The 24795-nt window shown below is 42.9% G+C and overlaps 2 protein-coding genes across 8 annotated transcripts in view; one reads left to right on the top strand and one right to left on the bottom strand.

The window, feature by feature from the left end:
- Nucleotides 1–10349, bottom strand: part of ARL6IP6 (ARF like GTPase 6 interacting protein 6) — a 44724-nt gene extending 34375 nt beyond the window's left edge. Inside the window, exons 1-2 of one of the 4 annotated variants that reach the window (XM_024735965.1) lie at nucleotides 9298–10336; nucleotides 7739–7792 (exon numbers count right to left, since the gene is read on the bottom strand). In XM_024735965.1, the coding sequence (XP_024591733.1) occupies nucleotides 7739–7792; nucleotides 9298–9697 (454 nt within the window). In that variant the 5' untranslated portion in view covers nucleotides 9698–10336. Of the gene's footprint in view, nucleotides 1–7738; nucleotides 7793–9297 lie in introns of all 4 variants that reach the window. The other 3 variants (XM_024735967.1, XM_024735964.1, XM_024735968.1) reach the window with 3 other exon arrangements.
- A 173-nt stretch (nucleotides 10350–10522) lies between these two features.
- Nucleotides 10523–24795, top strand: part of PRPF40A (pre-mRNA processing factor 40A) — a 53299-nt gene continuing 39026 nt past the window's right edge. For 3 of the 4 annotated variants that reach the window (XM_024735963.1, XM_024735961.1, XM_024735962.1), the window contains exons 1-3: nucleotides 10523–10973; nucleotides 12230–12361; nucleotides 24714–24794. In XM_024735963.1, coding sequence (XP_024591731.1) covers nucleotides 10698–10973; nucleotides 12230–12361; nucleotides 24714–24794 — 489 coding nt within the window. In that variant the 5' untranslated portion in view covers nucleotides 10523–10697. Of the gene's footprint in view, nucleotides 11100–12229; nucleotides 12362–24713; nucleotide 24795 lie in introns of all 4 variants that reach the window. The other variant, XM_024735960.1, reaches the window with a different exon arrangement.

Genomic DNA, 24795 nt, shown 5'->3' on the forward strand with positions numbered 1-24795 from the left:
GCAACCTCCCCCTTAGCCCCGCCTTCCCCTGCTTCCTCTCCCTCCGTCGCTCTCCCATCACCACTCTCCTCGCCAGTGAGCTCACACACCCGCTCTCACCACCACGACTCCCAGGACCCAAACCTTCTCTGTCCCATAAGAGAGGTGGCCGGAGCGGAAGGATTAGTTAGAGCTCATGTTCCCTTTTCCCTCCAAGATCTCTCTCAAATATAAAAGCGGTTAGGCTCCTTTTTCTGCCGACTCTTCCCGCTACATCAAAGAATTTCGCTACCTCTCTCAAGCTTACGATCTAACCTGGCACAACATCTTTGTGAGCCTATCTTCTACTCTGACCCCCGACGAGTGGGAAAGAATTCAAACTGCTGCCCGAAACCACGCAGATCAGGTCCACCTCCCTGATAACTCTATGCCCGTCGAAGCCACTGCCGTTCCTGGCACCGATCCGGGCTGGAGTTATCAGGACGGCCAAGACGGTCGCTGCAAACGCGATCTAATGATCCAATGCCTCTTGGCTGGTATGCAGGCTGCCTCCCACAAGATTGTCAACTTCGAAAAACTAAAAGAGATAACCCAAGAGCCCAATAAAAATCCGGCCATCTTCCTCAACCGCCTTACAGAGGCCCTAACTCTCTACACCCGCTTGGACCCTGACACCCCCGCAGGCGCAACGGTCTTGGCCACCCACTTTATCACCCAATCAGCCCCTGATATCAGAAAAAAACTTAAGCGGGCAGAAGACGGCCCCCAGACTCCCATCCGAGACCTGGTATAAATGGCCTTTAAAGTCTATAATGCCTGTGAGGATTTGGCAGAATCCAGCCGACAGGTTCGGATGCACCAAAAGGTGGCCCTCCAGACCCAAGCCCTCGTAGCCGCCCTGTGGCCGGCCATCTCCCATGGACAACATCCACGGGACCCACCAAAGGCAACCCCACCAGGGGCCTGATTTAAGTGTGGAAAAGAGGGACACTGGGCTCGCCAATGTCCCAATCCCCGGCCTCCTTCCAAGCCCTGCCCTGGCTGCGGGCTAACAGGCCATTGGAAGAGTGACTGCCCTACGGCTGGCCCTCCCTCAGCGCCTCCACGCGGAGGGCGAACCGACCCAACGGCCCTACCTCTCGAACTCCTGGGATTGGCTGACGATTGACAACACCCGGACTCGAAGACCCCCAACACCCTCGCCGAGCACAGAGTAACGCTATAAGTTCACCTCATTCCTGGTGGACACGGGGGCTACCTATTCGGTCTTGCCTACATATTCCGGGCCAGGTTTTCCTTCCCAGGTCTCGGTTATGGGCATCGACGGTAAGCCATCCTTCCCCTTCCAGACCGGCCCCCTTTCATGTTACTTCGAGAGGCTCCCTTTTACTCATTCTTAGTCATACTGTCCTGCCCGGTTCCTCTGCTAGGTCATGATGTTCCCTTCCAATTAGGGGCCTCTCTCCAACTTGCCAGACTTGACCCTAAGGCCCCCTCCTCTCAACTCCTGCTCCCCCTCCTCGGTCTGGCAGCGGAACCCTCTCCCTCCTCTCTCTCTTCTCCCATCCTCCCCAACCTGATAGACCCCCAGGTCTGGGATACTTCAAAACACATAATAGCGACCCACCACCCCCCTGTCCTAATCTGTCTTAAAGATCCCTCCAAGTTTCCATCCAGGCCCCAATTCCCCATTTCTGAGACTCATCTAAGGGGCTTGCGACCTATTATCACCAGACTCTTAGATCAGGGGCTCCTCGTCCCCACAGACTCTCCCTGCAACACCCCCATCCTGCCTGTCCGCAAGGCCTCAGGAGATTACCGCCTGGTCTAGGACCTCCAACTGATCAATGAGGCAATAATTCCCCTCCACCCAGTCGTGCCAAACCCATACACTTTGCTCTCCCATATTTCCCCGTCCACCACTCATTTTACGGTCCTAGTTCTCAAAGACGCCTTCTTTTCAATCCCCCTACACCCTGATTCCTATTTCCTTTTTGCTTTCACCTGGACAGATCCGGATACCCAGGCTTCCCGCCAGCTCACCTGGACGGTTCTTCCCCAGGGCTTCCGCGACAGCCCCCACCTCTTTGGCCAGGCTCTGGCACGGGACCTCGCTTCCTGCCCTCTCACCCCCAGTATAGTCCTCCAATACGTGGATGACCTCCTCCTCTGTAGCCCATCTCTCAGCCTCTCAGAACAGCATACTGCTGACCTCCTCAATTATCTCGGCTCTTGCGGCTATCGGGTCTCTCCAGCCAAGACCCAACTGTCTACACCCTCAGTAACCTACCTGGGAATCCACTTTACCCCCACAACAAAGAGCCTGACAGCCGACCGCACCCAGGCCATCCCCAACCTCCAACCTCCAGAGACAGCTGACCAGATTCTCTCCTTTCTGGGCCTAATAGGATTTTTCCAACACTGGATCCCTAACTTTGCTCTTCTTGCTAAACCCCTATATTTAGCTGCTAAAGAAACCCCCCAAGGACCCCTTACCTCTCCCTCCACTGTTCAACGGGCCTTTCTCACCCTCAGAGACACCCTGATATCCTCCCCTCCCCTGTCTCTGCCTAACCCAGATCGTCCTTTCCACCTCTTTGTAGATGAATGGGTCGAAATAGCTACTGGACTCCTTGCGCAACCCGTAGGGCCTTCCCATCGCCCCATGGCCTACCTCTCCAAATAACTTGACCCAACCATTTGGGGATGGCAACCACGCCTCTGAGCTTTGGCATCAGCAGCTGAGCTGACCAAACAAACACTCAAACTGACCCTGGCCCACCCGCTGACTGTATTTTCCTCTCACCGACTGGCCGACCTCCTCGGCCATAAGTCTCTCTCTCTCGGGCCCCTCTGGCATCCAGGAATTCCACCTGCTGTTCATCGAAAACCCTGCTATCTCCCTTGACCTCTCCCCCCACCTAAACACAGCCTCCCTCTTGCCCATTTCTGACACGGGGACCTCCCCTTCCCACTCTTGCCCCCAAGTTGTAGAGGCCCTCAGCCCGCCGAGGGAAGGACTCTTTGATACTCCACTGTTAAACCCGGACCGCATCCTCTTCGTAGATGGCAGCTCAATACTCAGCCCTGATGGACGCCGCCGGGCGACCTACGCGGTAGTAACCATCTCAACCATTATTGAGGCCAACCGCCTCCCAGAAGGGACAACCTCTCAACGGGCTGAACTGATCGCACTCACGCGGGCCCTTGACCTCTCTAAGGGCCAAAGGGTCAATATCTATACAGATTCTAAATATGCCTTCCTGATTGCACACAGCCATTCAGCTCTTTGGAGGGAGCGTGGATTTTTGACCACCAAGGGCTCCCCGGTGGTCAACGCCTCCCTCATCGCAAAATTCCTGGATGCAATCATCCACTGCAGGGGCCACCAGTCTCCCTGTAACCCAATAGCACAATGTAACTCAAAGGCCGACTCCGTGGCCCGCGAGCTCACCAAAGGGGCCCCTCCAGCTCCGATCTTGTTCCTCACCACCTCAATCTGACCCGCATATGACCCCCACGAAGAGACAGCACTACTATCCAAAGGGGTCCACAAGGACAACAAAGGATGGATTTTTATGGACAACAAAGTTGCCCTCCCTTCAGCTCAAGCAGCCAGCCTCCTATAAGATATCCACAAGTCCCTACACACTGGCCCAAAGGCGATGTTCCGTTTCCTAGATCCCCTCTTTTATATGCCTGGACTCAGAGATGCCATCTCAAAAACTCACGCGGCTTGCCAGACTTGTGCGTCCGTCTCTCCACAAGGAGGCCTACGGCCCCAAATTCCTACTCACCAGATGCACGGACACCAACCTGGCGAGGACTGGCAGATTGACTTCACCCATATGCCTCGCTGTAAACGCTTCCGATATTTGCTCACTCTCGTTGACACCCTTTCAGGTTGGATCGAGGCCTTCCCAACGGCCCGAGAAACGGCAGATACGGTCGCCACCATTCTTCTCCAACATATCGTCCCACGGTTTGGCCTGCCTATCTCCATCCAGTTGGACAACGGACCCGCCTTCATCTCTCAGGTGGTTCAGCAGGTATCCGAGGCTCTTCAGATCACCTGGAGACCCATATCCCTTACCACCCCCAGTCATCTGGTAAGGTTGAATGTGCCAACGGGATCTTGAAGGACCACCTCACCAAGCTGTCCCTTGAGGTCCGTATCTCGTGGCCCGATTTGCTCCCTCTTGCCCTTACCCGAATATGAGCCTCACCTCGGACCCCTACTGGTCTCAATCCATTCAAACTGCTCTATGGCCGCCCTTTTCTCCTCCATAACCTACCAACCCAAAACCCACCCCTAGCTTCCTACTTCCCCTACCTGTCTCTGCTCTGCCACCTTCTCCGTGAACACGCTGACCACAACCTGCCAACGGTCACTGCCTCTGAAACTTCCCCTCTCCCTCTACAACCTGGCAATAGCATCCTCCTCAAAGAATTACACCCCCAATCTCTCAAGCCACGGTGGACAGGCCCCCATACGGTGATCCTCACCACTCCTACGGCAGCCAAACTCTTGGGACACCCCTCCTGGTACCATGTCTCCCGCCTTAAAATGGCCCCAACTCCAGAGACTTGGACGGCCCAACCGCTGGGTTCCACGAGACTACGGCTTGTCCGTCACCCTGTCTCTCCTCCTGCTGCTCCTCCTGCCACCCAGGACTCACCAGATGTCCCTATGGCGCTTCCATGTCCATGGGACATGGCAAGCTAAAGGTCGGACCCACGCTCGAGTCTTGGGCACAGGGGACTGCCAACCAGATGGGTGCCAGGCCCTGGTGACAGTCCAGATCCCCATCTCTAACACAGAAGGTGTTCCCCTGGGTTGGTCCACCCCCGCTGTCTGCTTCACTTACGATCAGACCAGAGACTACTGTCAATGGTGGGATGAGACCTATGGGGGGTGCCCCTATCACTCATGTAACATCCATGTGGCAAAACTAGATACCAGGAGCTCGCTCTGACAATCCCACCTGCTCACCACAAATGGCAAGGGTCAATTATTCATCAACATCAAAGATCCCTGGGACACAAGATGGGTAAAAGGGGTACAAGGAAAAATCTACCGGTGGGCAACTGATGCCTACCCTGTGGGCTCTATTAGGGTCTTCCGCTCATACGTCAGAGTGATCCCTGAAATTATCCAGCACTTGAGCGAGCAGGCCACCATGGTCCAGGAGACGGAACAGGCCCTAGAACGCCAATTACCCAACCCTGACCATAAGACGGACCCTTTTTCTTGGTTGGCCCTCGTCCGCCAAGGGGTGCAAATGCTTAATCACACCGGAATAGGCAACATCTCTGACTGCTTTCTATGTGCCTCACTTGGCCGACCACCATTAACTGCTGTCCCACTCGACCAGCCCTTCACCTCTACCCTCCTTAATTCCTCCCAGAACTTACCTTTTCCCCCTTTAAGAGTCCCCATATTCCTTGATTTAGAAAAAAAGAACCTCACAATTTGCTATGGCAGCCAACCAAACTTAACTAATGATGCACTCCCTTGCAACTCATCCCTCCCTGTAACTATGCCAATGGGGGCCCCACCAGGTCTGTTCTTTTGGTGTAATGGCTCCCTTACAAAAGAGATCAACTCTTCCTCCCCCTTTCCATGTATCCCCATTACCCTTGTTCCACAGCTCACATTGTATGGTGAAGCCGAATTTCTCTCACTTACCACACAACTCTTCAGCCGACAGAAAAGGGCCATCTTTCTCCCTATGGTAGCAGGCATTTCCCTCGCCTCCTCCCTCGTTGCTGCAGGCATCGGGGGAGGAGCCCTGACACACAGTGTCTCAACATCCCGCAACCTAGAACAGAAACTCCAGCTAGCCATTGAGGCCTCTGCCGCCTCCATCACCTCCCTCCAGCGCCAGATCACCTCAGTAGCCCGAGTTGCCTTCCAAAACCGACGCGCCCTGGACCTTCTGACAGCCGACAAAGGAGGTACCTGCCTCTTCCTACAAGAAGAATGCTACTACTATATCAACGAGATAGAGGTCGTTGAGGACAATGTGGATGCTCTCCGACGCTTAAAAGAAGAACTCCAACACAGGCAGCGACAATCCACCTCCCCCATCCCAGACTGGTGGCCGTCCTGGCTGACACCAATCCTAGGCCCCTTAATCCTTATCTGCATCCTATTCATGCTTGTCCCGTTTCCTCAGGTTTCTCCGCAATCGCATACAAGAAGTATCTCGGGTGGCGGTGAATCAGATGCTACTCCACCCATATACCTTACTACCCACAGAACCCCCCGCTGCCGCCCTCCCCTAATCTCTGGACTGTTGGCCGCCCGACTCCCCTCCGGCGCCCCCATACAGCAGGAAGTAGCCAGAGAACAAACGTCGCCCCATTACACCAAAGAAGTCGGGATGTAAGGCCAGCAGGTCCGGGGAGGGGCCCAGGGACCCAGACGGAACCCCCACCAAGGTGGTTGATGCAGCCGACCCACAAGTGGCATCAGCCCGGGACTTTCCACCTGCCCAGGAAACAGACCCGTGACTTTCCACTTGACCCCGGCTTTCGCGCTCCCCAAGGGGCGAAAGCAATGGCTCTACGGCTTTCCTACTCCCTGATTTCCCGCTCCCCGAGGGGCGGAACCAACGGCTCTAAGGCTGATGCAACCGGTACCCGACATTGCCACAACACCCGAGAGATTACCAAAAAAGGGGCTGCTTCACACAGCAAGCACCTCCCCTGCGTCCACCCCTATAAATTTCGCTCGTGCCTGCACCCGGGGCGACTTCCCTGGCCCCTTTCTCTCAGACCAGTGAACCTCGCCTGGGAGCGTTCCCAAATAAAGCTTGCTTAAGCTCTCCTCCGTTTCTTGGTGCCGTTCCTTACAGTTTTCTCATGCAAGAAGTTGAGACAAGCATAGACAAGTTTTCATGGGACAAGCAAACTACGTTGTTTGTAATTTGAAGATAAAGGTTCCCCTTCTGCAAAATCAGGTGAACTATACCTTGTATCACCACGAGGACCTTAGCCTTGAGGAGGCAGTTTAAATAGGTTAGCTAAGATTGGAGGAGGGAGCAACATGCGGCCTAGGATGGCAACCATTTCCCACCCACCCCACCCCAATTCAGAGTGGTCAGCCAAAGAAATTACAGCAAACAGGAGCAAAACACGCCAGACAAGTCAAGTTCTGAAGTCTTCATAATCAGAGAGAAATAAAGATAAATGACAACTGAATTTTTCACTACCAACCTGCAAACTGCAGCATTCTACAGACATACTATAGAAACTCAGGTTGACTCTTTCCTAGTCATGATTAACCTGTGTAAGTATGCCCAATGCTTTTCATATTTTTTGAAAAACCAAGTTGCTTATAAGGGGATCTGAACTTAAACTTCTCATGAGGTCTGCTTAAGATGTTATCTTTAAGTTTGTGAGGTAAGGTTTTTTTGTTTGTTTTTAATTCCTGGGAAGAAGTGTAGAGAGACTTTTCCAAAAGGTAACTAAGAAACATTAAGTATTCTCTGAGTCTTCGTTACATACAGTTGTATTCAAAATGCATTCCTAGTATGTCTGGTATACATACATATACACACGGAGATACCCTCATACACATGTAAAAAGAAAATCTAATAAAAGTTACCACACACAAATGCAAGTGAAAAAGAGTAAAACCAAACTGCACAGGGAATATATTAAGTATTTAACCAAAATTCTGTATAGTTTAAGCATAATCTAGAAAAACAAAAGTGAGCTCAAAAATCAAATTAAGTGACAATAAAGTCCATACCTAACAGTCCAGTGTGTACATCATCTTCATTCTTCAAATTTTCAGCATGTAACTCTGTAAGTACAAAAAGGGCTTGGGTAAAAAAGACAATTTTATAATTTGAAAAGTAGCTCAAAGGAAAGACATTGTGGAGTTGTGGAAAGCACTCTGGAGCCCGAAACAACTGGGTTCAAATTCTGATTCCATTTACTAGCTAAGTGACCTTCAGTAAGCAAATAAGATGTCTTTATGAGTCAACTGCCATGTATATAAAATGGGAATTTTTATTCCCTAGACATTTTATGTAATGCGAATTACTAGGTTTTGAGTTCAGCTCCTTTCTCCATCCTCCAAAATAAGCACAGCTCAATGTGTTCTGCAATGTACTTCAACTTATCAGGTTTTGTGACTTTATGAACAAAGGCAATCTCTCAGAGCAAAAGAATTAAACTACCTACAAGACAAAACTCTGAGCTGCTTTGAAAAAATGGGGGAGGGAAGTGATAGAGGAATGAAACATTGGCACCCAAATATTTAACATTGACAATTTACACCCAGTATCATTGTATGAAGAGGTAAAACTCTCATATTAACTTGCCAATCTGTCTTGTGCATGAAAATCAAGCATGGTAAAGTGTTAGATGCCATCTACACCCCACTAGGGGCTTGGAAGCAATGAGGAAAAGTAAAAACTGGAATTAAATAGATTTAATTCTACTTAGTGAAATAAAATACTTGAGTGGCAATGTGTTGGGTGCTTTCCATACAACAAACTATTTTTTCTTGTTTTAATTTTTCTTTTTTAGTAACTTAACCAAAGTCACACACCACTGAGAACTGAAATTTAAACTGACGTCTGACTCTTTCCACTGCAACATAAAATATCCAACCACATAATACATCTGTATGAGCTTTGTAAAACCTTTCAAGGCACATCTCTTTCTATTCCAACCTGGCCAATATTTCAACTTAAGACACGGAAAATAACACCATTAATCAGAGAAAGAACCTACTATCTTGCTCCTGCAACAGAACTTCACCACTACACTGGGTTGCAAACCTAATTCAAAACCCAAGAGTGTCTATTTTACCTATGCAAGTATAAATTTGGGTTGTGGGATGGAAATCCTTGTCCTTCAGCAATTTAACGTGTACAGAAGAATCAGTGGATTGTACATCTTTAACCATTTGTGGATTAAACTCTTTGAACATGTATAGCTTAATAATTACACTTTGCACCGTCTTCCTTTAATGACGGTTGTTATGCATTTTGCTTGATTTTGCCAATATTTTACCGCAAGTGTTCACCGACTTTAAGATATTTTTTCTTCAAGACTACCCACTTATCAAGACCCTTTCTTAAAATGGGTCTCCTGATCACGGACCAAGGTCCTCTACCTTTATGAAACGAGAAGACAAGGGAGAAGATCAAAGAAAGGTGCGGACGAGGACTCTGGATGAAAGCTGCTACCAGCTTGCCGGCCTTTGATGGAGCGAGGGCGACGAAGGGGAGAGCCACGTCCAGGCTCAACTAAAGTAAACTCTGGACACACTTTCAAGACCCGGGCTTCATTCCGTACCTTTTACGATCAGGTAGGTGACAGCGAGAAGGAAGGCGAGGAGGATGGCAAACAGCAGCGAACAGAGAACTGAGAGGACCTGGACCGGCCAGCGCCGGGCTTGGGCTCTGCCGCCCGCATCCGCCGAGAAAATACCATTGCGTTTATCGGGCAGGGCGGGAGACCCGTCCCCATCTGGCCGGAGTAGCGAGTCCTTTCTAGGTTCCGATGACGCCCCGGCCGAGAACTCCGCCCGCAGGTCACGGGCCACTCGGTTGCATCCCTCCTCCTCGTCGACTTCACCCTCACCCCAGCTGTCTCCCTGAGTGAAAGCGGAAAACGCCGGTTGAGCAAACGGGACAGCAGTGCCTAGACGGCGGCGAGAAGGGGCTGGTCGCCTCCCACTCTCCACGAACGACATGGCGGGAAAGACAATCAGGTCCGCAGAGGTCAGGCGTCGCCCACCTGCCCCGCCCCGCGGTCGCAGCAGCCAATCAACGGCCAGGCCCTCCACGGCCTCCACCACCTGGCCCCGGCGCGCAGGGGTGCACAAGGGTGCGTGGCTGGGCGAGGAAAGTGCCGTGGGGCCCGAGAAAAGGCTGGGCGCCCCCGGACCATAGCATGACCCTCAAGTAGTACGAAGGAAGGCGCGCAGTGAAGTGCGCGGGGAGAGACAAGCCGAGGCCCAAGGCAGCCGAGTGTCTTCTCCCTGCAGTGCTTAGTCCGGGCCAGCGATCTCCGCCACCGCCGCGTCACCTCCATGCAAGCTCGCGCCCCGGCAGCCCCAAAGCCGCACCTCCCCGACGCTCGGTCCTAGCGCCCGCCCATGACCCTCTAATACACATTCCCGAACCTATTCGCTTTCTCCCTTCTTCCCCTCTACGCCTGCACTAGCCCCGGCTTCCCTCATTAACGGCAGCTCAGCTCGCCACGCCCTCGCCTCCCTTAACTGCCCTTTCCTCCTTCCCTGTCGCATTGTTCTCCCCGCCCCTACCACAACTTCCCTCCACACCGCTCGGCACGCCTCCTCCCCCCACCCCGGCGCGCGCTCGCCAGCTGGTGCGTACTGAGCTCGAACCCGCTCCTCACGACCCCTCCTCTCGCCTTCCCCGCCCCCTCCCTCCACCTCGAGCCCCGCGCGCGCGCATCCAGCCCCGGCCACCGCTAACGCTAGAAGCTACTTCCTCCACCCCCACCCCACCCTACCCCACCCCCGGCAGCCTCAGGTTTGCGGGGCGTACGTGACGCGGGCGGGGGTTGAAGGTGGCAGGCCCCCACTGCCCCACCCCCTACGGGGTGAGGCTGTCTAAGCTCGGGAAGCTGGGATACAGTTGTCTTTCCTTCCCCGGGGGGAGTTGGTGGAGTTTTCCCGGCAGAGGAGTCGGCGCAGAAACTTCCTCCGTCCCCCTATTCCCCCCTCCATGCAGGCGACGCCGAGTGAGGCTGAGGCTGGGGGCGAATCGCCGAAGAGCTGCGTGTCGGCAGCGCAGTCTGATTGGACAGCGGGGAAGCCTGTCAGTTTATTGGCCCCGCTGATCCCGCCCCGTAGCGCAGGGCAGCCTTTAACCTTTAGCCCCAGTGGGCGCCAGCCACTCAGGTCGCTTCTTGTTGGTATGTGTAGCGGCAGTGGCCGCCGGCGGAGCAGTCTGAGTCCGACGATGAGGCCGGGGACGGGAGCCGAGCGTGGAGGCCTCATGGTGAGTGAAATGGAGAGCCATCCTCCCTCGCGGGGTCCCGGGGACGGGGAGCGGAGATTGTCCGGCTCAAGCCTCTGCTCCAGCTCTTGGGTTTCTGCTGACGGCTTCCTGAGGAGACGGCCCTCGGTAAGGGATCGGTGGGGCAGGGGGAAAGCGGCACAATGAAAAACGGAGTCAGAGACAGGAAGCTTTCTCCAGAAGGAGGAGAAGATGAGAGTGGACGAAGGAAGAGCTCGAGATGGTGGGATATGTTCCGAGGGAGAGAAATGGGAGGGCGGGGATGCACAAAGGAAAGGAAGTGGGACCGTGGAAGTTCCCAGTGGGTTTGGCCTAGGCAGATGCGCGGTAGAGGTGCTGGGCCCTAGGCGGGGTGAGCGTTTTGGAGAGGTAGGCCCGATTAAGCAGGCGGGGGGAAGGCGGAGACTTGATTCGGTAGACTTTAATAGAGGCTGCCAGAATTTCTTCACTAGTAGTAGTGTTGTCTGCAGCGGGGGGACAGCTGGGAGAATTGGCAGGAGATAATTTCCTGCTTTTAAGACCTGTAACAATGGACACACAAGTAAAGAAAGTAGTTGTCTTATAAAAGCGTGTTAAGATGGATGAATTAGTTGTTTGCATTTAGTGTCCGTGAGTGACAGACCTCATTCTTTGGGTTTTTTGTTTTGTTTTTTGCAGGAGTAATTTTAGCTGTGTTAGAGATTCTCTTAGGAAATAATATGTTTGCTTGTTAGGAGGGAAGTGTCCCCGGGTATCCAATACTGTTTGTTTTGTGTAAGACCAGCCCTCATCTGAGTTAATTGGGTAAATTCAGCGTTTTAAAGCTTAAAATCATCTTAGAAATGAATTTAAGAATAAATGAAGTTATAAAATAAAAATAATTGATTAGCTGATCTGTGTGAAGTAGGACAAAGTTGTGGTTTTCACCATAACAGTTAAGTTGGCCTTCACATGCATTTCCTCCCAGTTTACCAAGCCAGTTGGTAACTGATTAAATCAGCATGCTTAAAAACAACAACAACAACTACGAATTAGGTGTCCAGTGATGATTTTAATTTTTTCCATTTTCTGAAATTTGGTCAGGTGCAAGCTCATAAATACTGGTGTACATTTTATTTAAGACAAGAAAGTATAAACTAAGTAATTGAATCACACATTAGCCAGATACTCTGTCGTGCATATAACTGATTTGTAGAAATCAGATTTTTGAGAAGCATTTATTGGTACTTACTAATTTTTAAATTGTCCCTCTTTTTCAGATGGGGCACCCTGGCATGCATTATGCCCCAATGGGAATGCATCCTATGGGTCAGAGAGCGAATATGCCTCCTGTACCTCATGGAATGATGCCGCAAATGATGCCCCCAATGGGAGGACCACCAATGGGACAAGTAAGAATGTTTTGTTTTGTATTTCTTTGTTTACTTTTGCCCATGGTATTCTTGTGTCAAAGAATTTCAAAATCTGGGTCAATACTTAACAGCTGTTTAAGTTTCAGTTTATGCCAGAATAATGTTTTTAAGTGAAATGTTGTATAATCATGACAGTAACCAAATTTTGAGTGTAATGAAAAATCTGTATAAGAGATTTACTTTCTACAGCAACAAAATTGAGTTGTTTTTGTTTTGGTTTGTTTTTTTAAATTTAAAAGTAGCAAAGTACATGTAGGCTTTTTAGTGTAATGACTTTCCCCCCAAGTATGTCAATTGAAGTAAATATGCTATGTCAATATAATTTTTGTTGGTGGACCTTGTACATGCATAGAATCTGAAAACAGCAGTTGTTTAGGCCTTTGGCTTAGGATTAATTTTATTCCTGAAAAAGCTTCCTGGTGTGTCTGTGTGTGTGTGTTTGTGTGTGTGTGTGTGTGCGCGCAATGGGAGTGGAGGTGGGAAGGTTCTACTCTGATTTGGTTCTTCATAGGACAGTGCCAAATAGGTAGTTTATTTTCCACTTATACTATTTTGTTTTTTCGGTTTTTTTTTTAATGATTTTTGCTTCTGCACTTCTGCTTTTGAGCTGTCCCTTCCATCTCCAGCATAAATTGTAAACATTTTGTGGGAGTGATTTGGACCAAAAGGTTTTAATGCTGACTCAATGAGTTCAATAGAACTTAATTCCTAGAAAAGCATCCAAGAAAGGAACAGGTTCAGTTACCGTAAATAATTTTATGCCCCCTGTTAGGTTCTATAATACACATATCCTTTGGTGGCTGGGTTCTTTCCATTTAGTGTTTCAATAAATCATCACGTATTTAGGCTAACAAAATATTTTGGAAAGCCAGTCAATTAGGTATGATCTTTCTGCCAGTTGGGGGCATTATTTGCTTTGATAATCATTTAAGCCTTGATGGTTTGAATTATTGGTGAAATTGTAGTGGAGAAAGGAGCTCGCTTTGTGTGTGTTTTTGTTTTGTTTTTTCTTAAGAATAGAAGAGCTTAATGTCAAGTGGTTTTCTTCTTTTTTATTTAAGGTATTTAAGAGTATAGCCCTTAATTTTGTATAAAAAGCTTTATTCAGAGGCACCAGGCCCAAAATATTCTGCCTGTAGGAGTTCTTTAAATAAAAGAACTATTTATTCTGTTACTCTAGGATAACACAAGTTTTAAAACTCCCTAGGTGATGGAGAAACAACTCTGATTCCTCTTCTGTTTCTTTCCATCTCTAAGCAGCAAGGAGCTCTTCTTGTTTTCTCAGTAGAGCTGCTCTAACTAGATAATGAGCTTTAAAAAATATTTATTCTTTAAATGCTCTGGTTCTTATTTAAAATTAGTTTCTTTCCACAGAAAGATAAAATAAAACAATTTGCTACTGCCAGATGCTTCTCTCTTTTCTGGGGCCTTCTGTTTCCATTGGGCCAATCAAGGTAAGTTTTGCAAGGGATTGACCTGCTTGCCCTTGCTGTATTGGTGCTGTTGCACTACCAAAACCAAGATACCAGCTAGTCATTTTGAGTAAAATGCAGATTTTATTTTTTAAGTACTCATGTATCTCATTGACATAAGCTGGTCACAGTTTGCTTTATGGCCCTTTCTCTTTAGCTCTGTAGTGACCATCTTCCTAGTAAGGTTATTTGCTACTTGGTACACATCCATTCAAATACTCTGAATTTTACCTTGTGGTTTTCTTCTGCTTCTTTCCTAGACCAGTATATGCCATGTGCCTTTAAGCGTACCTGACTGTTTAGATGTTTAGAAGTCTCTCTCTGTTGGCTCCTGTTAGGATAACGATTGAATGACTTAAGAACCCAGCTCTGAGGAACTCAAGAGAATCCCCATTTTTTTTTTCCCTTAGATTATTCCTTTTTTTCCTCTTGATATCTAACAAATATGGGGCCCAAGTCTTGGTAAAACAAATTCTTGTTTTAGCTTTGATAACAGTGGGAGGGTGTGGATAATATAAACAGTCATGTATTCATAAATCTAATTTAAAGCCCTATAAACAACTACCTTAAAATAAAAGTTGATAATTCTCAAACTTGATCCTTTTTTCTGCATCATGTCTTCTGTCTACCCGCCCTCAGAAGTATAAGTGAGCAGTAAGTGGTCAGAAGATAATGAGAAGAAGCAGGGTGCCTATATAAGCTCACTGCAGTGACACAAAGTTGGTAGGGTTCTGTCATCAAATTTTAAAAAGTTAATTCACAAATTCTTCAGACTTTGCAATTGAAGGTTATGGAACCTTCATGTATATTGCCTAGTTCACATTAAGATCTCATTCTGGGTCCAGCTGAGGACTAAAATTGGTGGCAGTCTTAACTTGCTAAGTGATTGTGGTCTTTGGGATGTTACTGAACATGACATGAAATTTTAAAACTTGTTTGTAAAATAATATGCAGACTGGACATAACAGTCTACAGAAGCCAGAGTTTGTACTTTTTGAAATGCAGCAAATGATTTAGATTAGAGGAGTAGCATGTTTTGTTTTAGTTCAGGAGATAACCTAGAATGCCTTTTTAGAATTTAGGATGAATCTATTAGTAGTAATAGATATTTGGAAATTATCAAATAGGTCTTAATAATATTCTTTAAAGTTTATCCTGTAGGTTAAACTTGCCTTTCTTATTGTACATTAACTTCAGATGGGAGAGTTGTGCTTCTACTTTTACAGAGTTATAGGATCTTACAGTTGGAAGGGACCTTACAAGTTTATAAATGTTGATGATAAAATAATTTTCCTGCTTGGTGGCAGTAGAGATTTGTATTAAGATATAATTATGTATGAAGCTGTCTTCTTTCTCTGTGTATTGTAAATAATGTTTTGCTTTAAAATATTTTCACGTCTTATTCTTTTGTTGTCTTTTCTACAACATAAACCATCCTTATCACAGGCGATTTGGCCTTCACTTAAGCCCAAGAGTCTTCCTGCCTGACTTTGTCTTCTTTCTTAATTTTCCTCTTCTTTTAATGAGAAGAGTAGAGTAAAAGAATTAAGGTCCCTTTCAGCTCTAACAACCTATGATTCAATTTAGATCATTTGATAAGGATAGGTGATATGTATAAGATTTTATGGGTTGATATGCAAGTAAAAATAGGAAATTCTTTTAGTAATGCCCCCCTAATTCTAATTATTCAGTATTTTTTTCTTGTTGCCTTTGTTCAATAAACTGATAAATGAATAATTCCTCTTTAAAAATAAGTCGGATTTTCATGTTCTCTTACTGAGTAAGGCAGGTTTTTATAGACCTTATTTCTATTCCTGCTGCTATCTGAGCTTAAGTCATTACACTCTCATGCTTAAGATACTCTTTACAACTTTTGAGCTGGTTTTCTTGCTTCAAGCTTGTCCCCCAAAAGACTCTTTTTAGATTTCAATGAGTTACCTCCTTGCCCTAGAACTTCCACTGTTTTTCTGTGCCTATAGCGTAATGTCTACGTTCCACAATTTAACTTTCAGTTATCTCCCATAGTATATAATTCAGAGCACGATTCTGAGCTGCATGTCTTCACATTCCCTAATATGAATGCGGGCTGGTCTTTTCATGGTATTTTGTGTAACTATATTAGTTCATGACCAAGGTTGTGCTGTTTTTCTTGCTCTCCTGCCCCCCAGCTCTCTACTACCATGAGCTTTCCTTTATTTACCTAAATTCTGCCATTTCAAGTCCTGCCTTCTCCAAGAGGTCCTCAGCAATAAATATTCCCAGCATATACCTCCCCTTCAGATTATTAAAATAAAATCCTACGTAATCCGCCCATAACTCTTACTATTTCACTTATTTTAGCACTTGTTTTGTTTTATTATGGTTTATTTGCTTTGCCTTTCCAACAGTTGTAAGCTCTTAGCGGGCAGGGGCTATGTTCTGAACTTTTAAGAAGTCTATAGGTGCTGAGCACAGTTCTTGGCACATCATGGGTGCTCAGTAAATTACTTGTTGAATGAATGAAACAAACGCAGATACTCTTTCCTACAATATAAGCCAGAAAGTTAGTCAGTGTTACATGTGACTTTTCAGTGGTTACTTATGACTTCACACTGTTACCACTTATTCTTGTTTTTAGGGTCTGCCTCTACTGTTGATTTTTCATTTGACAAAAATGGAAGATAAATAAGATGAAATAAGTAATTTTTGTTTGGTGAATAAAACTAAAGAACTTCCATTTACTTTAAATTACAGGCAAATGTATTTCTGTCTGTATGACTTCATTGGTGATCATCTCTTTAAGTTTTACCAGATTTTTCCATACCCTCGGGAGAAATGATGATTTGGAATATAGGCCTTCCAGAGAAATCCAGTATATTCATTGGTGTCTTATATTTATCTGACTGACTTGATAAATTGTTATGCTGTTGTTGCTTGTGAGTTATCCTCACTTTTGGGTGTTACAGGGTTCTTGCCATTGAATTGAACATTAGCCAGTGAAAAAGATTTTTTTTTTAGCTTATCTGCTCGTAGATTGTTGAATCTAGGTAACTTTATGTATTTATATTACCTAGGTGAGTGCATTTTAAAACATAGATTGACCCATACCTACTGTGTTGGTATAACTTTTGGGCTGTGTATATGGTTAGATTTTGATAGGTTTTAGTTTCATTATCTTTAGATAACAACTCATTTAAATATGAACTCATCTATTCAAAAACTTCAACTAGAGTAGTATTTCTGAGTATATCGGGATTACTTGGAAGAATGAACTGTACCCCTCCACCCCTTTGAGATTCTCAGGGTGCAGTATTTTCTAAAGATGCTAAGAAGTCTTGCAGAAGCCTTTTAAAACTTTTTACTTAGTATTTTTCCGTTTTAGTTGGCCATCTTCCTCTCCCCCACTTCCACAGTCTCCCTTGCCCCCCTATTATCTGTTTATTTTGCTTTGTCTAGCACATTGCATAGAACTAACACTGCCTGTAATTAACATTTTGCGAGAAAAGCTGAATTGGGATCACTTACCCATTTTGTCTGCTCTTCAGGATAAAAGGGCAATGTGGAAATCAGTATTAACACACATAAATGTAGCAGCTCATAGAGTTGTAGAGTGCAACAAATGTATTCATTAATGGTGGAATCAGAAAGGAAAGAAAAAAAGGGGGGCTTCCCTGGCAGTCCAGTGGTTAAGACACCACTCAGGGGGCGCGGGTTCCATCCCTGGTGGAGGAACTAAGATCCTGCATGCTGCGCAGCCTGGTCAAAAAAAAACAAAAGAGATCTCAATGGGTTAACCTGTTGGGTTTTGATTGGGTTTGTTAGAAATGTTGATGACATGACTTCCAGTCATTATCAAGTGGTATATCAGTAGATAGTGCACATTTGGCATCTACTTATATCCATAGCTATGCACTAGAGTTTTTGTTTGTTTTTTACCTAGAGAAAGAATTGGCCTAAGTGTTGAAGGTTTCTAAGTTGGAATGAGTAGATATACACTGTCTCATTTAAAGTTGTCATTAGTCTTTCATTCTTATTTCCTATTTCCATATCTTCATATTTCCATTGTCAGGTCAATTTAGCCAATAGACTTTGCCCATTTTCGTCAATAGACATTTAAGCCTCTTCTTGACTGTGTTTTAGTACAAAGGTGAACACTGTATATATACCATGCACTCAGGGAACTTACAGGTATCACTCAGGTGCCTGGCCACACTGTTTTCTCATCTTTTAACTGCTGATTTGACTGTCACGATACTTGTAGACATTCGAATATTTAGTGGAGATGAATCTTTTATATTTGTTTTCTTTTTCTCCCTGGTCAAGTCATCATGTTTCTTCTTATTAAAAAAAGTTAAGTATAGTTAGCGGTTACTAAAGATGTGGTATGTTGTATGACAGGCTTGAAAGAAAATCCTCTATCTGCTTCTTTCTTATTTGGGGCACTACACTCAAAGTGGAAATCTGAATCTTCTCCAAATCTGAGTGTTGCTGTTAGCCGTGTCTCTTAAAGGACTAAACATGCCAGCAAGTGAGAACTGAGTTGAAATATAGTTTGCTTTATCTTAGGCTTTCATTTTTTTTTTTAAACAAAATTTTCATCTCATTTATCTTAGACTTTTTTTTTTTAACAAAATTCTCAAATCTTATTTATTAGCTCCTGATCTGTTTGGGTTAAGAATTTTTAAATTACCTTTTGATTAATGAATGAGCATTAAGTTTCTGTTTGAGAACGTGGGCTTGGTATACTTTCTTTGGTCATTGGGTATCAAGAAAGTTGTTAATTCTCTGAAAGATGATTTTTTTAGTACTTTTAAGATCATTACATATTTATGATCATATATTTGTTGAATATAATAGAAAATTACCCTCTCTTTCCTTATACAGAAATAAGGGCTAGTCATGAAGTTGTCTACTACAAGTGTTTGAGTCTCTGCTATGTCTATGTAACTCTCTTCTGTACGAGTAATACTTACATAAATTAAACATGCTCTTTGTCCTAAAGGTGCCCACAATTGAGAAGGAGCTAAAAATTTTCATATGGACAAATATTTAATGATTTAGCTAGATATAATACTGAATCTAGTTTAAAGGAATTGGGGAAGAAGATAGTAATAGTCTTGTGTTCCTCTGTACTTGTGTTCTGGAGGGCTCATGTCCAAAAGGAGGTTTAGATGATTTTTAGAGTAAGTTTTATAAAATCTTTGATTCTATATGACTTGAGACACCACAATTTGTGTGTGTATCCACAGTATGTTTAGAGCTTTTTAAAAATCAAGTGATACAATTCATTTTTATTTAGCTCCTTTTCTAAGTTTTTGTGTCACATATCAACACCCAGTGATTTTCTTTTTATATTTTCTGTACCGTCATTTAAGAAGTTTGGGGTTTAGCAAGAGACAGTGGACTAAATAATTTAAACTATTTACTTGCCTTTTTTTCACATAGTTTTGTTTTATAAGGTTTCAGGGAATAGAACTGTGATACCTAATCTGTGTTAGAATTATAATTTTTATCAGCATGTTTGTATATAACTGATTCATATACCCTATTGAATTTGATCCTCCTGACTGAAAAGTGGATTGGCTAGATAGATGTCCAGTTTATAGATAGGAATAGGAAGGCCTAGAGAGTTGAGTGAATTGTAAAGCGACATTGAAGAGCCAGCACTAAATGTGATCCTTAATCTGGGATTGACTTCTCATTACGTGTGTTGATTCCTACTGAAGGTGATGGTTTTACAGTATTTACTAGATGCCTTTAAAGAACCAAAGTGCCTAACTAACAGATAGCTAGGGAATAGATGAGAGAAGGGGCAACATGAGAGATACTTTCATTACATGAGCTGAAGGAGAGCAGTGGTAATAAAACAGCTTTCATTTATTGAGCGCTGTTCTAAGTGCCTGTGTGTATTCATGTATCATTCCATTTAATCCCTACAACAGTCCTATCAGATGAGTACTATTTTTCCCCCGTGTTGCAGGTGAGGAAATTGAGGGTTAAGTAAAGTTGCCCAAGATCACATAACTGGTGAGTGGCCAACTGGGGTAAGAATTCTGGCAGTCTGAATCCAGAGTATACTCAATAGTTGTACTAGGCTGCTTCCCTATATAGCAGTATGAGATTATGCCATGTTACACCTCCTTAGAATTTGAAGGAATAGTGTATACTTCAGTGAATTCTAAAGTCTCCAGGTTGAGAGAATTTAGCAAACTAAATAATTTTGAATACTGGCAGTTGATTTATTAAATGGTAAGGTTCTACTCCCTGTGGGAGCAGTTTGTACAAATAATGTCTATTTTTTATCTAAATGTTTCTTATATAAGAAAATGACATGTTTTGAGTTTATATATAACTGTAGATGAAGAGGAAGTAAGGTTAAATGATTGTCCCAAAATCCAGCCACTTTGGGTTGTTAAGGACATGCCTTAAACAGGTATTTCCAATTGAATGAATATTTAGTTACATTCAAAGATGTAGTTTTTGCATTTATTCAAAACTTAATTTTTTTCATTCATTTATATATTTGTTTATAAGGTAAGTTAGTGGTGTAGGGAATAGTTGTTTTAAAATACTGTGTGCTTAATGTTAATAGCCTCTGTAGAGTGTATTTGTGGAATTGACTTTAGCACATTTAAAAGGAACAAGTATAAAGGCAAGAATCAAACTTTTTAGGTAATCAGTTTGTAGCTACAGGTTGGCAGCAAGAGTGATTTTTAAAAATCAACCAAATTCAAGAGTTAATATTTAGACAAAAAATAGGTTAGATTGTGTGATTTCTTTCCAGCAGGAAAAACTTCAGGAAATAATTATGAAGAAAAGAACTTTTGAGGTGCCCACATGAAGATGTACACTTTTGTTTTCATATCCTAATAAAATTGGGCTAATTTACATTTTATATAATTTGCTCTAGCACTGATAGGATTACTTTTATTACTGTACCTTTTTTTATAATTCAAATATCTAGAGTGATCAATGAATCATGCTTGTTTTTATCTAACATTAGACATTTTCTAAACTGGGATGCTAAGAATGACTGAGTGGATTGTGTGGTGCTCCCTAGTTTTTACTCATTTTTAATTTTCTTCAAATGGGTGATTCTTAGAATTTTCAAGAGATTCTTCTTGATTTAACTTTTATCATTAAAAGAAGAGAAATAGAAACATCACACAAATCGTTGGCCACTTTGAATAAAGCATATCAAGTTGTATATCTGAGTTACTTTTTAAAGGTGCCAAAGTGTCCATTAAATTTAGATGTTTAATATTTTAGGCAATTTAGCTTACATCTCACATATATGTCTTTCACCCTTAACCATTCTTTCTCTGTCTCCTAACAACTGAAATGCTTAATTACAGCACTTAATGTATTTGCCAAAGTAGCTTAAATGGAAATTTATGAAGCTCTACAAGGTTATTGTAATTCTATAGCGTGCTTCACAATAAGCTTAGTATGAGCTACCACTTTGTAGCCTTAAGAATGATCTGGCTTGTGAAATTTGTTGTGGCATTACTGTAGCAACTATGTTAAGAATTTGTCCCTGTAACCATTTTGAACCAACATCCTGTTTTCATTGAATTTAAGATGTCATCATTGATGAGACACTCCATTATATTAGGTGCCCTGCGTGAGAAAAAAACAAATGAGAAGTCTACGAATAAAGCTGGGATGCCAAAGGGCTATTCCCTCCGTGTGAAGCAAGAAGTAAATCTGCTATGGAAAAAAGGACAGCAAAGTAACTTGAATGTCTCAACTTTGTTTATTGGGCAAAAGGAGGGAAAAATCACTTCTGATCAGGATTTAAACCACACGCCAATTCTCTCATAAGCTTGCAGCCTATATTCCCATTATCAATGTGGTGTTAAAACAAGTAAATAAATAACTTAGAAATTTTTAATGGTCTCAGGTTGATGATGCTGCCAAGTGACTGGCTGAAGTGAACACAGATCCTCTGAAAGAATTCAACTTCAATCAGACGGGTTGACACATGCATCTCCATATTAGGTGTATCCTAGAATTAATGAAAAATGGAAATCATAACATTTCCACAAAATAGATTCCTCAGGCTTTGGGAAACAGGCCAAATTCTTGTAATAGCTTTTCATAAAAACATAGTATTTTGCATATTTATATTTTTGTTCTTTGGTTTCATGTTAATAACATCACAGTTTTGCTTTAGAATTATCTATTTACTTTTAGAATATTCAGTTGTACATAAATTTAAGAATCTTGCCAATTTTCGTCAGGTTGAACAAGCTTAACTAGTTGCTACCCCTCAGAATTTACAGAGATACAGAGGGAGAATTTAGCTTTTTATTTGACATTAAATCTCATTATATAACCGATACCATGAGTTCTAGTCTAAAGGCAAATTTTTGAGATGTTTTAAAATTTGAAGTGTGGGAAGAAGAACAATTGAGAGAACTCTGTCAAATTCTGTTCTTTAATGATTTTCAAATATTGTTTGCTGTGTCATTGCCTGGTCTAGTAAACATTTGTTATATGTAAGCTCTTTTGTGCTTTGGTTTTGGATGGGCTTTGATCACTGTGTCTCTTATGACGTAAAGTACTTTAATTTGAAATTACATTTATTTGTACAGTCATTTGTACTGCTATCGTGTGGAAATGCTGTGTTGCCTGATGGAGATTTTACCCCCTTTTTAAATGTCTTTAATTCTTTTTTTAAGATTTAGCACAGAATTCTTTTAATTTACGTTTAGTTTTAAATACATCATTCCAGAAAGTTTGAAAAGTAGAATGAAAAATAAATAACCCATATTCCATCTCCCTAATGTAACTATTATCATTTTTGGTATATTTTATTCCAAATTTTATTGTATGTACATCTCTGTTTAAAAATTTTAATCGTAGTGTACACACAATTTTTTTTTTTTTTTTTTTTTTTGGAGCCCAGTCACTCTGCAGCACGTGGGATCTTCCCGGGCTGGGGCACGAACCCGTGTCCCCTGCATTGGCAGGCGGACTCTCAACCACTGCGCCACCAGGGAAGCCCTGTACACACAATTTTGATTGTGACTTTTTTCTCTTAACATGGAGTCAGAAGCATTTTTCATGTTGCCACAAAGTCCTTGTAGTCATAGTTTTGATATTTGCTTAATGTGGAATTTCTTTTTCTTTTCTTTTAATTGGAGTATAGTTGATTTACAATATTATGTTAGTTTCAGGTGTACAGCAAAGTGATTCAGTTATACATATATATGTATGTATCTATATTCTTTTTTTGGATTCTTTCTCATAGTTTATTACAAGATACTGAATATAGTTCCCTGTGCTATACAGTAAATCCTTATTGTTTATCTATTTTATGTATGGTGGAGTGCATCTGTTAATCCCATACTGCCAGTTTATCCTTCCCCCCACAGTTTTTAATTCTTATGAGAAAATACTTTGATTCATTTTTCTCTTAAGTTTTCAAATTTCAGGTTCTCCATTTAGATTAGAAGTCTAGTTTTTGGACATGTTATTAGCTTCTGATTTTATATGCAGACCATTTTAATAGCAGGCCATTTCTCTCTGTTGCCCACCGTGCTTCCCCCCATAATTACTTAGTTCTTAAAAGAATTCAAACATATTTGCTATTAGCCTAAAGCAGAATTAATTGTGAGGGTATATCTGTTGAGGGGAGAAGGGGAAAAAGCCTAGTTCTCATTCTGTTAGTCTGAGTTGTAGAGGCTTGTCACTGCTTTGTTTTCAAATTCTGCACTTTATTTTTGTCAACTATTATTTGACCTGTATTTCAGGTTCTAGTCACACTTCTAGTCAAGTTCTTGTTTAGTGATGTTTAAACAATTTATTGAATGTTTTGTGGAACAAAAAGGCTTTTTGGTTTTTTCATCCATTAGTACCATGCTACTTCATTTTAATGATCATTTAGCCTGGTTTTGCTTCATGAGTTGACTTTCAAAAATAATAAACGTCAGTGTTCAAGTGTTTTCTACCTTAAGTAGGCTTTATATATTCCTGTTGACCAATATGCTTATTTCTTTTTTGTTGTTCCTGTTTCTCAGATTGTTCATTTAATTTAAAACTGTTGAATAACTGGTTACCTTGTTCCAGGACCTATGATTGTTTTGTATAATTTTATCTCCCTTCATGTTTTCCTTACATTCGTTCATATTAAGATTAAAGTTATGATGTGAGATTATACTAATATATGTGAACATGGCGTCAGAATCCTTTGGAAATTTATGTTAATCTTAATGATTTTTATTCATACTAAGTAGTGAAGATTGATTCATAGATTTGGATAACAGTTATTGGTAGATGAGTTTAAGCCCCCAAACTAATATATTCTTTCCCCAGATATGCATGTGTGTATGTGCTTTATTAAGTTTTTCTTTATAAGAGAGAGCATAGATGACTTGAGTTAGAAAAGTCTGTTTTTTTATGTATTTGTTTAAAGTCACTGAATTATAAGCACCTTTGAGCTAGAAATTTTAAAAAGACCAGATGGCTATAAAAATTATTTAATCAGATATTAAAAATCAAAGGTGAGAAACACTGAAAATTTTTTTTTGCCTTGCTCCAAAGAAGAGAAAAACATGGGTGTTGAGTTAAAATTTAAAGGAAATTAATATTCTTAAATTTAAAGTTACAAATAACATACAATAGTCTAAACTTTTAAATGTATTAAAATAATTATTGACAATACATATAAATAATGACGTAAGTATTAAAATAGGTCATTAAAAAATACTTCATTCATTCAACAAGCACTTACTAAGCATACTATTCATGTAGTATAGTATTCACTGGGTTTTAATCCTAAGTTGTACATATTAGTTTTAATAACCAGATAGATTCTTAAAATCCTGTTAGGTGCTTTGGTCTTATATAGTAATCTTTTTTTACTTTTGTTCTAGATGCCTGGAATGATGTCTTCAGTAATGCCTGGAATGATGATGTCTCATATGTCTCAGGCTTCCATGCAGCCTGCCTTACCGG

Source organism: Neophocaena asiaeorientalis, unplaced genomic scaffold (assembly GCF_003031525.2).
Source record: "Neophocaena asiaeorientalis asiaeorientalis breed wild unplaced genomic scaffold, Neophocaena_asiaeorientalis_V1.1 scaffold72, whole genome shotgun sequence".
In the NCBI taxonomy this organism is placed as follows: domain Eukaryota; kingdom Metazoa; phylum Chordata; class Mammalia; order Artiodactyla; family Phocoenidae; genus Neophocaena; species Neophocaena asiaeorientalis.